General features: G+C 48.4%; 1 protein-coding gene across 2 annotated transcripts; it reads left to right on the forward strand.

Moving 5' to 3' along the window:
* Positions 1 to 4013: 4013 nt before the first annotated feature.
* On the forward strand, positions 4014 to 9178 carry ACTC1 (actin alpha cardiac muscle 1). 2 transcript variants are annotated; one of them, XM_044230577.1, is made up of 7 exons: positions 4014 to 4045; positions 4611 to 4761; positions 5883 to 6207; positions 6860 to 7021; positions 7171 to 7362; positions 8169 to 8350; positions 8856 to 9178. In XM_044230577.1, exons 2-7 carry the CDS (start codon positions 4633 to 4635, stop codon positions 8997 to 8999), a joined length of 1134 nt encoding a protein of 377 aa, XP_044086512.1. In that variant the 5' UTR covers positions 4014 to 4045; positions 4611 to 4632; the 3' UTR covers positions 9000 to 9178. The 2 variants fall into 2 exon arrangements, with proteins under 2 accessions (XP_044086512.1, XP_044086511.1); XM_044230576.1 differs by lacking the exon at positions 4014 to 4045 and adding an exon at positions 4366 to 4419.
* The last annotated feature ends 4056 nt before the right edge of the window (positions 9179 to 13234 follow it).

Below are 13234 nucleotides of genomic sequence, written 5' to 3' on the forward strand. Positions count from 1 at the left end.
TGTGGGCACACCCCTCCCCCCCACCTGCATCCCTCACAGTCACGTCACTTTCTTCTTTTAATGAAAACTGAAACCCAGCTCCAGCCAGAGGGCAGTGGGAGTGAACAAATGTGCCGGGGAAAGAAAATAGAAATGTTTCAGAAGGCCGGCTCCCCCACCCCTGATCTGGTCTAGAGAGAGCCTCTCCCGCCCTCCCAGACCGAGGAATGTAGGAGAGGCCAGCGAGGAGATGCAGAGGGCTCATGGGGAGGAATTAAGTGTGGCTCAGGCTGTTTCTGGCTTCTCTGTAAATACTGTGACACCTCCAATGGAGGAACAGCTGAGATAAGTGACTGCTAATCCCCCCAGTGCCGGGAGGAGGCTGGCCGCTCCCTTCCAGATCCCAGCAGATGGTGGACGAAACAGGCTTCCCTCGAGGCAAGGGCAGCGGGAACTGTCCCACCTTCTGTTCCTTCAGCTTGCCCTGCACGTCTCCCTCATGGCCTGTCCCTGCCCAGAAGGGCCTCAAGGGCCCTCGAGAGCCATGGGGACATACCCCGGCTTTGCCATCCCACCAGGATGCTCAAGGTCAGCCAACCTGGCCCCTGGCCAGGACTGGCAGCTTGGGCAGCATTCAGCAGAGCTCCGTGGGCAGGAGCAGAAACAGTCAGGCAGGGCTGCCAAGTTTCTTCCTCCATGAATCACCTGGGGAAGAGGGGTGGTGACTTACTTTAAATGCAGATTCTGTCTTCCAAGGTGGAACCTGGGAAGTTGAATTTCTATTAGGCAGCCTGGTCATCTGGTGGCAAGTGGTTCTAGCATTCTACTCTAAGAAGCAGCAGTCCGAGGAGACTGGAAAGCATTTTGGGTGGTGGTCAGAACAGAGGCCTGGATTTGACTCCTCCCTCTTCCCTTTGCTCATCTCTGTGACCTCTGGCAAAAGAGGCCCACTGGTTCCCTGCCTCAGAGGATACAGACCAGTCTTTTTCCAAGTGCGGGATGCAGTCTCTCCTGGCTTTTGAAGTGACTTTTTTTCAAAAATTGCATCAAAAAATGCAATTGGGAGATTATGCACACTAATGTGAATGTACATAAGACTGAACTGCACAATTTTAAATGGCTAAGAGGATAAATTTTAAGTTCTTTAATTTTTTTTTTTAAAATTAAACAAAAAGGACTATCCAGACTATACCACAGAGGATAAGTCATTTTTACATACGTAAGTCAACGTGACGGAAACCAATCTTAATTTTCAAATTAAATGGATCCCTTAAAGACTGTATCAAATGAAAATAGTCATTGCCTCTTACTTTCCCAACAACTTGTATTTTAAAAATATATAAAATAGGGTTCGGAGTTTAAAAAGGTAGAATTTGGGCAGGAGTACAATTAACAAATATTGAACTATCATACAGCCTTAAGGGGAAAACGTGTTCTTTCTTACCATAAGTGGAATGCACATGAAAATACATTTGGTTTCAGGCGGGAAAGAAAGAAAACTGTTCTAAAAATATTTTAAGGGATGAGATTGTCTTATAAAACTGGTCTCTGTGCTCTACCGACCTGTCCATCTCCACCAGGGCAGACTGATTCCAAGGTGGGTGGGCTGGAATTTGCCTCCTGAACCCTGGAAAAATCCGCCGAGGATCCAGGTCAATAGTTTCGGTGTTCAGTGACCAGCCGGGTATTCCAAGGAGCTCCCTTTGCGCAAATGGCAGTGAACGTGGCAATCTACCACCTGCCACTCCCAGGTCGGAACTTTTTTCCATGCAAATGTTCATGAATTTCAGTCCTACTCTACTTTAACGACGACAAAATGATATTCTTCAAGAAGGGTTTCTCTGATCCCTCTTTTCATGACTGTCCCCGTGATTCTCTCCTTTTTCATCCCAACATGCCCCATAAGTGGCCCTGACTTTCCTGTAATTGCCTGGCTCAGCTTTATTTATCACTGTATTCCTGTGACTAGCCCAGCTCTTGTCCCATAAATATTTGCTGAGTCAATAAATGAATGAAATTGACCTAGTTCTTCAAAAGAGAAAGCTACCACTGCTTCCAAGAGTATCTGAGTTGCTGAATTGTAATAGTGACAATTTGTTTTTTATCTTCCATGTGGATGCTATCGCTTGCCCCTAATTATTTTGGTAAGTAATGACCCCTGCCAGAAAAGAGTTATTGTTATTGTGTCCTTTTTTGGAGGTGAATATTGAGGCTCAGAGAAGGGAAGTGACTTGCCCAAAACCAAATGCACTGTAAGTGATAGAAGCAGGACTTGAACTCAGGGCTGTCTGGCTGCACCCTGGTCCCATTTCTCCTTTTTCTTGGCTCTTCCACATCCACATGAGCTGAAGCAGCTCTGCTCTTTGCATCCTGTCAATGGGCATTTTCTTTCTAAAAGGCCTTCTGGGTGGCAGGGCATGACCCCCATCAAACCCCTCTCCTGGCTCCATCGCCCAGCTATCCCCACAGTTTCTTCTCCAGACCAACCCAAACATGGTTGCGGAGCTCAGCAGGGAGGGCCCAACATTCCCCAGTCTGGGCGAGTATCTAATCAGTAGACCTCCTCAGCATATCAATCCAAGACCACTCTAGAGATGAATGCCTGTGCCCAGTTTTCTATTTTTAACTGGTGTGAGTAGGAGGGAAAACACAAGCATTAAAAACCAAAGTGCCAGTCAAGAACAGAGAATACGGGGCACCCTAGAGCAAACCAGTGATCTGTGTCCTTAAGTCTCTCTGTTCCTTTCCCCTCTCCCCAGTTCATGTCATCTTTCTGCCCCCTTCTCCGAAGTCCCAAGATCCTTCTAGATCTGTTTCCACGAAGGAGCTGGTATCATTTATGCCCCTGCTTCTCACACTCTAATGTATAGATGAATCAACTGGGCATCTCGCCAATTCCCATTAAATAGTTCAGGACGTAGGGGTAGGGCGGCCAGACTGTTTTCCTAACTCTGCTGTCCTGTGATGCGTTCATTGGGTCGAAGCCGCTGTTACCTTCTTGACCAGAATATTGCTCTTTCCGTCTTGTCTCCACTTGGAAAAAGGCCTCTGCCCCCCAGTTTACAGATGTTCATCTATTCACCAGCAAGTGCACAAGCTGCTTTTTGCATTTGGTCCTTCATTCACTTTGGCAGCAGGGGGACATCCTTTCCTGGCCTGCAGACAGGAGTCTGAGTTTGAGCAAAGCCTTGGCAGCAGGAGGAGAGCTACCTGATATCCATGCTGGGGTTAAACCTGGCCCCCTCTCCAGCAAGACTTGGCCAGGTTCTCACTCCAATTCTTCTTAGCCTCTTCCTTAGCCAGACCCTAAGCCACCCATGAGCTGGGGATCAAGGTGGCCTTGGTTAATCTCTGTTTTCTGACCCAGAGGAGCACGGCCCCAGCAGCCCGAGTAAAGTCATCCAAGCTGGTGAGGACTAGACCAGAAGGGTGACCTGTCTCAGGAGCCCCCTTTTCTGTCCACCCCCACAAATGTGCTGCTGTGGTGCCCTTGGGGTCCAGGAGGGCTGCCAGGACTCTATACTCATCCAGCTCTCGGTCCTGGAAGATGAGAAGCTGCTATAGCTCCCCTGCCGCCCTGGTCCAGCTGTCAGGACCCCTCAGCAGAGGGCAGAGGGCCAAGTCTTTTGGCTTGTATGTGGCTTATTGTCTTAGGGCTGGCGGGACTGTGAGGAACAAACCCACAGCACACCCAGGGTGCACCTCCATCCAAGAAGGGGGAGGAGGTGAGCTGGCGTCACTGAGTCTTCCCTGCCCCCTACCCTTAACCGCCTGCCCCTCCCTAGCTCCCTATTTGGCCATCCCCCTGGTTGCCCCCTCCCCTTCCTTACATGGTCTGGGAGCCCCCTGGCTGATCCTCTCCCTTGCCCTTGGCTCCATGAATGGCCTCGGCTCTCCTCAGTGGTGCGAAGGCGACCAAATAAGGCAAGGTGGCCGACCAGGCCCCCCACCCCTGCCCCCGGCCGCTGCAACTGACCCCGTCCGTCAGCGCACTATAAAGCGGCGCGCCCCGCGCCGGGCACCCAGCGCCTGCTGCCCGAGCCGAGCCGAGCCCGACCCGCGGACGGTGAGTCAGCGCCCGCCCGCCCGCCCCGCCCGGCGCCGCACCCGGCCGCAGCCCGCCCCGAGCCCGTAGCCCCGAGCCGGCCGCGCCGCCACGTCTTTGAAAAAGAGACCACGCTTCTCCACGTGGTTCTAACTTGTTTGGTACTGGGCGGTCACAGGAGAGGAGCGCGCAGATCGCGAGCTCTGCGGCCTCCCGCCTCGGGCATTTGGGGGTCCCTTCTCTCATGCGCGTTTCCCTCCAGCTGGGGCTGGGGCATGCGGGTGTGGTTGAGGCCCAGGTGGGCTCTCAGTTTGAGGAAAGGCAAAGCCGTGAAGGGCTGAGGTGGACTTCCTTGCACCCCGGGGCAGAGGGTGACTCCTGGCCAGGGAACTTGGGTGAGTCCCTCTCCCCTTCACCACGCACATTGGCCTCGGTCTCCGCAGCCTCTTCCCACCCTGCTTCTTCTGCCCCGAGGGGAAGGGAGACAGCAGGCGTTCCCTCCCCTGCTCTGTCCCCTCCTCGGGGCGCAAGAAGGCCAGCGCCACCGCGGGCACTGAGCGCAGGCTGCCCTGCTGTCCACCTGCAGACCCCGCTGAAGCTGTGCCAGGATGTGCGACGACGAGGAGACCACTGCTCTGGTGTGCGACAACGGCTCTGGGCTAGTGAAGGCGGGCTTCGCGGGGGATGACGCGCCCCGGGCTGTCTTCCCGTCCATCGTGGGCCGCCCGCGCCACCAGGTAAACCACCCGCCTGTCCCGGGCCCCACTCCTGCCTGCTACCTCCTCAGTCCAGCCTTCTAGGAAATGTCTCACCTGGCTGTCCTGTTCCATGAACTGCTCAGGTCAAACTCGGAAAGGCTGGATTAGCCTGAAATCCAAGCCCAGACAAGCAATAGTCACACCACCAGTAGCATACTACCAACCACTTACACTCGTCCCCCTTCTACTTCTCAGGGACACAGCCCTCCAGAGGTCCCACCCCTGTGTGGAAAAGCAAGCAGCTTCCCTCCTCCGCGCCTGCCCCACATTTTTATTACTGTGTCTTCTCTGACCCTTACAGGCTTCAGTTTCTAACCTGGCCTCCCTTGTCAGTCCTGCTCAAGACTTGGAACAGTGTAACTCCTCTCAAACAACCACATTCCTCCCTCTTGTTCACAGCCAGCTCGCTGGGCTCCCGAAGGACTTAAATCTCTCTGCTTCCTGGCTGTTGCATTTTTAGAAGCCAGCCGTGACAGAAGCAGCAAGTGCCATGGTGATAGTGACATACCACCCTGTTTATTAAAAGAAATGCCAATGTGCTCTGACTCCGCCGGACGGGCTGCCAGGGAGGAAAGCGGTGTGTGTCGTGCTGGTGGCCGATGGGCTCCCTTGGACAGTGCTGGGCCATCTGGATTTCCGGGGCAGAGGGATAATGGCCTAGCAGCCCATCTTTTTATGTTCACTTGATGAATGTCAAAATCTTTTCTTAGGAGAAATACAATGTGTCATTAATTCAGTCATTCCACAGTGTAGTCATTTATATTCCGGTTGACATGGGGGATGAATTTCATAATTTAATGAAGGCATTATGGTATTTTTAAAATGAGGTGAGGCCGTACTTCTTTGGTGAAATAGCTTCATTCCCCTCTCCCCAGTTAGAGATTAAAGGATAGAATTGTACCTGGGGAGCGTGTGGGGGGAGACGGAAGGTACTAGATTGATTTTAAGTATTTTTAAACTGGATAGGATTCTATTTCTTTATTACTTCTGATATCTATAAGATGTTCCTTGACTTGGGCAGGTAGGTGTACATTTCTAAGGCATTCGTTACATTCCTAAAATAGTGGAAGCTTGATTTCCCCGTCTTTTTCTTCTTATAGGGCGTCATGGTGGGTATGGGTCAGAAGGACTCCTACGTAGGAGATGAGGCCCAGAGCAAGCGAGGTATCCTGACTCTGAAGTATCCCATCGAGCACGGCATCATCACCAACTGGGATGACATGGAGAAGATCTGGCACCATACCTTCTACAACGAGCTCCGCGTGGCCCCTGAGGAGCACCCCACTCTGCTCACGGAGGCCCCGCTGAACCCTAAGGCCAACCGCGAGAAGATGACCCAGATCATGTTTGAGACCTTCAATGTCCCTGCCATGTATGTGGCCATCCAGGCGGTGCTGTCCCTGTACGCTTCTGGCCGTACCACAGGTATGACTGGGCTGTGGGGAGAGTCACTGACTCACCACATTCCTAAGTCACTGACCTGGCTATGACTCAGCTTCCCTCATGCTCCCTGGGAAAGGTGTCCCTGAGAAGAGAGGGAGGTAACAGTAGCTTCAGATCACATGCATTTCTACGAGTTGAAAGCACATGGGAGTTAGAGCCTTACCTCCTAAAGTATGTGCGGCCACATATTAAGGCTCCACGTGATGTATGAACTTGCAGCGTAGCCACATACTGTACACTGGTATGTGTTCCATACTAACACCGCCCCTGGGCACCTGGCCGCAAGGACAGCCGACATTCCCTACAGCGTCTGAGTCAAAAAAGAACGTGGGAGGCAAGAAGAACACGCGCGGATGCTCCTGTAATGTGCTAATGGCTGATGAAAGGGATGGTCATTTGCAAGTGTCCTGGGGAAATTTTTCTACTATAATATTTAAAAGGGTGAGCTGTTGCTGGCTTCCGATTGAGACTTCGTTATGCTCATTTTTATTCTTTGTGTGTAAGGAATCTAATTTGATCTGGATCCATGCCCAGTGCGAGTATCTTTTAGCCAAGATTGGAAGTGGGCTTTGACACCACTAAAGCAGTGGTGTTTTCGGGGATTTACTTGGCTCCTGTCTGTTTCTTCCGACAGGCATCGTCCTGGATTCTGGAGATGGTGTAACTCACAACGTTCCCATCTACGAGGGTTACGCTCTGCCCCATGCCATCATGCGTCTGGATCTGGCTGGCCGGGATCTCACGGACTACCTCATGAAGATCCTCACTGAGCGTGGCTATTCCTTTGTCACCACCGGTGCGTGCACACGTGTGTGTGTGTGTGTGTGTGTGTGTGATCGGCCGCGGCATCGTGTCTGCTTTTTCCCTCCACCAGAGAATCCACCTATGCCCCCACGGTTGACTTCATTCTTCAGAGCTTGACTATGCTACCCTTTATTTCTGCAGCTGAACGTGAAATTGTCCGTGACATTAAAGAGAAGCTGTGCTATGTTGCCCTGGATTTTGAGAATGAAATGGCCACAGCTGCCTCCTCCTCCTCTCTGGAGAAGAGCTATGAGCTGCCTGATGGCCAAGTCATCACTATTGGCAACGAGCGCTTTCGCTGCCCCGAGACACTATTCCAGCCCTCCTTCATTGGTGAGTGGTAGTCTGGCGCAGGGGCAGAGCTCTTCCCTGCACATCTAGGGGTCCCCCGGAGTAAAATCAATTCTCGTCAGGAAGGATTAAGGGTCTCTTGTGTTGAAAGAAGTCAGAGCTTCGAGTCCCGCCCTGCTCAGCCTCAGACCCTGATGGCTCATAAAAGGGATGGCCATCCTGTTCTGTTGTAGTGATATGACAAAGGATGACACACTGACTTCGTGTCAAAATAAAGAACAAGACAGAATAGTAATTGACTGATCTGTATCTGCAGGAAAGGAATGATTCCTCAGAAGTGCTGACTTACTGCAGTTAGTCCATTACCCAGTAGCTGGACTTCCTCCGAAGTCACTCCATTAAACACAACCATAGTCAGACTCTTGGTAGTAACTGGACCCTAGTATTTTACCGACCATCTTGCCTCAGGAATGACTTCTAAGAGGAAGCTTGACAGGATCTGATTTTAGCCCATAAATAAAAATTGCATTAATCTAACTCTAATCTGTGCCTCACCCTTTCCAACATATCTCCGTACATCTGATGCATGTGTTCAAGTACTCACTCCAAACAGGTGCTGAACGCAGTGGTTTGTGTCTTCATAGTCTGCTGGGGATGAACTGTCAGCAGTGTTAGAGACACCTGTTCCGCACACACCTTGCACTATATCTTAAAGAAGAACATATGTTTCAGAGACAAATGGGCGACAGTGTATGAACACAAAGGAATCCTGTTTTCTTCCCTCTGGCCCGAGTGCACTGTGATTTCTTTCTTTCTTTCCTTTTTTTTTTTTTTTAACTGATTTCTAGGTATGGAATCTGCTGGCATCCATGAAACCACTTATAATAGCATCATGAAGTGTGACATTGATATCCGCAAGGACCTGTATGCCAACAATGTCCTCTCTGGAGGTACCACCATGTACCCTGGTATTGCCGATCGCATGCAAAAGGAAATTACTGCCTTGGCTCCCAGCACCATGAAGATCAAGGTGAAGAGTGATCTTTGCCTGTGGGTGGGGGAGGCAAAGCGGGGTCTCGGGACTGTGCACGGAACTCGCACTGTGCTTTCCGTCTCCTCTACACTTTACTTCTTAGCTTTTCTAGCACTTTTCCCAAGAGAAGAGACTTGAAAAACATTTTCAGGCAGTGGATAATAATAGATCTTGGAAGAAAAAAATACCCTAAATCTCTGAACACATTTTAAAAGTCTCCAACTTTTGGGCTAGCCTCCATCACGCATTTAGCTTGTTGCCGCAGTATACTCTACTTCAGAGAAGTGGGGCAATTCTGTTTTGTAGAGTCTTTGATAATGGACAGAATGAGACAGGAGAAAATGCATAAAACTTGATTCCGCCGTATTAATTTTTGGTAGGAAATATCTCGTTACAGTGAGTTCCGGTCTCACGTTTTCTTCTGTGACTCTCTCCAACATGTTGCTTGATTCATTGCCGCGAGTGTCAGAGTTCACCCGAAGCTTTTGTTTTCCTTCCGCAGATTATTGCTCCCCCCGAGCGTAAGTACTCTGTCTGGATCGGGGGCTCCATCCTGGCCTCCCTGTCCACCTTCCAGCAGATGTGGATCAGCAAGCAAGAGTACGATGAGGCAGGCCCCTCCATTGTGCATCGCAAATGCTTCTAAGGTGCCTTCTCTCGTAGTCTACATTCAAGATGACAGTACTACGCTTCTTGGAGTCTTCCGAACTACCCTCCCTTATCTCTCATCAATCATTGTACAGTTTGTTTACACATGTGCAATTTATTTGTGCTTCTAATATTTATTGCTTTATATAAATAAACCAGACCAGGACTTGCAACGTACAAAAGCCTCTCCTTTCTTTTTCTGGGAGGCATGGGGTGGGGCCAGTGTAGGCTTACTTCAGTCCGTGAATTCCTATACTGGTGGCTTTGCCCCCAGGAGCATTGTAACATCAGTACCACAAAGCACGTCAGGTGAATTGGTGTGACATTTAGCCGGGAGATACCATACTAAATATCAATTTTACGCTTTGGGATGGAATCATGAATATATGTCACATCTGAAAAGTAGGTTAGCTTTAACTCTGCATCGGTGAGACACACGAAATCGGCTTTCACGATTCTTTGGGATTAGTCGCTGTGAATGACAGTGAAAGTTGTTGCAGCATATGTTTCAGTTGTTTCGTCGCTTTGTAGAAACTTTGTAGAAACGTACATATTAGTAATGAGAAGGTCAAAGATTATTTTAAATAAGTTAGTTTCAATTTTCAATTCTAGACTCCTCACTTGTCGTCCTGAGGGCTATGCGTTTCCATGGTGAAACATGGAAGCCAGCTGACCCTTAGGTCCAGCCATGTCCCATTCCGAATGTTCCCAAAATAGATCAAGACCACTGTGCATGTTCGGAATAACTGTGAGGAAACAGGCGCCAGATATTTTTGCTTCATCAGTAACTAACTTGTGCGACAGAGGTCTTTGGGCTGTTCATATCTTTGAAATCTTGGGCTGTGGGGTTGAGTGCAGTGAAGGCTGTGAAGTCTGTCTAGAGGTGAAGGGGAGAGGGAAGCCACAATATTCCCTTTATTTCATGCTGGACTCTCTGCAAAGTATGCTGAGGCGGGGGTTGGGGACTGCTGCGGGCAGCATCCAAAAGAATCAGTCATGCTCTGTCCCTGAAGGGCTCACATCCTCTACAGTGAGCTCCCAATGTGTGCGATCTACGAAGCTTCCATGGGCATGGGTCTGGGTCTTGAAGAATGGTGAAGAATTACAGAGGTGAGAAGAGCGGGCAGGAAATTTCAGCAGAAGGAAATAGGGCAGAAGCCAGCAAAGAAGTCACAGGGCAGGCTGGTGGAAGCTGATGACTTAGGAAATCAATTTGCGCTGGTAAATTTCCACCTGATCGTGGAAGCTCGAAAATTTTTCATTTTCAAGTTAATTGTTCATGAACCGTTGGAGCATTTGAATGGATGTAATTAAACTTTTATCTATTGGTGAGGGAATCAAGACAGATGAAGCAAGTGGTTCAATGTCATATAGCTTGTGGGATACTCAAGATAGAAAGCCAGATTTTCTGACATCGAATCTAATGGTGATTCTCAAACCATCTTTAGTCATAAAACTTCAGTCTTCAGCTATACTCGTAAAGTTATAAATATAAACCTATAGACATAAAGTTTTAGTCATGGTCTTGGGGCATTTTATCACATACCTTTTGGGAGTCTGGGTTCAAAATTTGGAGTATTTGGGGGCTCATCAGACATCTTTAGTAAAGTTGCCAATGTCATTATTCAGGGTCATAATTGTGCCTTTATATTATTCATCCCAAAAGTATCTCTTGATCCCTGACTCCAGGCCAAGCACAGTAGTAGGTGCAGGGGATACAAAGATAAATCAAAGCACATTTTCTGGGCTTCAGGAGTTCAGTTTAGAGTCTGTGCTATTACGTTATAGTAGCCTGAGCAAACTAACATAAGATTTTCCTACATGTTGGGCTTGATGCCCCAAGATTCATGGTCTAGCAACTTATCACTGTCTGGACCAAAAGGGTATCTTCCCTTCCCTTTGTGATTCTGACAAAAATTCCAGGGAAGCCTCAGTCTGGCCAGGTTTGAGGACTGAATCATACCATCCTTACCATGGGAACTGATCGATATTAAGTAAGGAGGCGTGGTTCTCCGGTGAAAGAGAAATGGCATAAACACCATACTTAATGAGCTAGACCAGAAGGGAAAATTTAGTAGTTTGTGGGTAAGGGCTCCAACTTCTAGTCTGAGAGTTTTATTTGATTTAACAGGCCATGAGAAGGTCTTGGGAAGAGCAATGACTTTATTCAAACAAAACTGGGGGGTGAGACTGAGAAGCTTTGGATGATGGTATACATGACTGGCTAGATATTTTTCAGACTCTGCTGTGGCCCAGGGACCCAGGAACCTAACAGTCACTCTATGACCAGATTAGCCTGGTGTTTAAGAAGAAATAAGTCAGATTCACTTTGTGATTAACATGGTATAAATGCTATAAATATTTCCTAGTAACTGGAAGGTACTGAAGAAATTTTGAGTCTTTTAGGCCAAAACCAGCAAAGATCGATAATCAATTTAAGTTTGTTAACTTTAATAGAGCAAAGGGAGTAATTTTATTTCAGCCCAAAGTCCCGAGTTTATTCAGAAATAACAGAGGAGTTGCAATCTAGGACAAGCCAGATATGGTGAACCATCAGCCAGCCCAAAAGGACAAAAGGAAGGTCAGCTTTTATTGGGTTTTAGGAGGAAATTGGAGAGGATCGCTTAGAACAAAAGTTTATTGGAAAAGAATCAGAGATCGAGATTGTGGTTTCTCACTGTCTGCGAGTGGGAGTGCAATGCTGCTGGGGCAGAGAGGGATCTTCTTTCCTTCGCTGAAAAGCAGGAGACAAAATTCCTATGTGAAAAATGGCCTGTGCTGGAGTGATTCTTACCTTCCTTCTTCCCCTGGTGACACAGGCTGCTGAAGTGGTGCATGCCGGAGAGCTCCCCCTTCAGGGCTTCCCTGCTCCATTGTAAATGAGATTTCCTTTATTTATTTTCCCAAGGTCTTTGGGGCTCATTATACAAGGAGTTTCTCCTTTGGGCACAGCTTGGCTGTTGCTATGACAACCAAACTCCCATTAGGAAGCTACAGGATAAAAGCTCTTGGAGAGATTACCAAAGTACACTCTGGGTCCTTGGTGAGCTCAAAAGTCGAAGCAGTTCATCCTTCAGCTGTGTGCAACGAATGGATGTGAGCAAGACTGACCAGGCAGATAAAGAGCTTCAGCTCAAGAACAGCTCTCTGTCGCTGGGGTTCTGGGCCCTCTCTCCTGCTGGACCAAGGAGAGCTGAGTCAAGTGAGAGCTAAGCAGGGGTGGTGTGTGGGACCCCCAACAGGATTGTTTGCTTATGGCTCTGCATTGTTTCACAGCAGCTCCCAAGGGAATCAGGGTTGGGGAGAGGAGATAGAAAGAAACAGACCCAAGGGAAAGTTGCAGTCAAGCTGAATTAAAATATGGCATTACTAGTAGATGAAAAATGGACTCTGCGGTCAAGTGTAAGCAAGGCCTTGGATCAACAGTTTTGCTTGAAGAACTTTGGAAATACTACTGGATAATGACAGGGTAGGCATCATGTAGGATAGCGTATGAGACAGCAGGCATCCTGTAGGATGTTAAAAAGCAAATCTGACATAGGCACAATAGTGACATTTTTCCCAAAACACCTTTAACTCTAGGATCTACCTTTTGGACGTTTTTTTCCCCAGGATCTACCACCCAGTGCTGGTCACCACGGACACTCTCCCTACCACTCATATCTTGATGACCCTTAACTTATTGCATTTCTTTAGAGAGGAGACCATGCTCATTAACATGTCAGTTACCTAATCTATGTTCCTGGGGGAAAGTTAGAACATATTTTCCCACTAGAGAACACACCCATAATTTAACAATACTTTTCTGTGTATCTATCATCATCATCATCATCATCATACTAACCTGAAGGTATGATGTTGCATGAGCTTTCAATCAGAAAGATTAAGTTCAAATCCTGGTTTTGCCACTCACTAGTTGAGTATCTTTTTAGTAAATAACTTAACCTCTCTGAACCTCAGAACAGAGGGACTAACTAAAATCATGCTCCCAGGAGCACCTGAGTGGCTCAGTCCTTTAGGGTCTGCCTTCCACTCAGGTCGTGGCCCTCTGCTCAGCAGGAAGCCTGCTTCTCCTTCTCCCTCTGCCTACTGCTCTGCCTACTAATGCACTCTCTTTCTCTGGCAAATAAATAAATAAAATCTCTCTTTCAAAAAACAAAGATGGTTTTCATAAGCAAAAATGACAGGATGTGCCATGGGTTGGATGGGGCAGGCAAGAAGACGGAGGAACCA

The sequence above is a fragment of the Neovison vison genome, chromosome 13, assembly GCF_020171115.1.
Source record: "Neovison vison isolate M4711 chromosome 13, ASM_NN_V1, whole genome shotgun sequence".
Taxonomy (NCBI): domain Eukaryota; kingdom Metazoa; phylum Chordata; class Mammalia; order Carnivora; family Mustelidae; genus Neogale; species Neogale vison.

Bases quoted from the DNA above. Each gene is read 5' to 3' on its own strand.
- ACTC1 (XM_044230577.1), top strand. From the start codon at position 4,633: ATGTGCGACGACGAGGAGACCACTGCTCTGGTGTGCGACAACGGCTCT. The intron at 7,022-7,170 runs GTGCGTGCACAC...TTATTTCTGCAG, and splicing joins CTATTCCTTTGTCACCACCG to CTGAACGTGAAATTGTCCGT. The intron at 7,363-8,168 runs GTGAGTGGTAGT...ACTGATTTCTAG, and splicing joins ATTCCAGCCCTCCTTCATTG to GTATGGAATCTGCTGGCATC.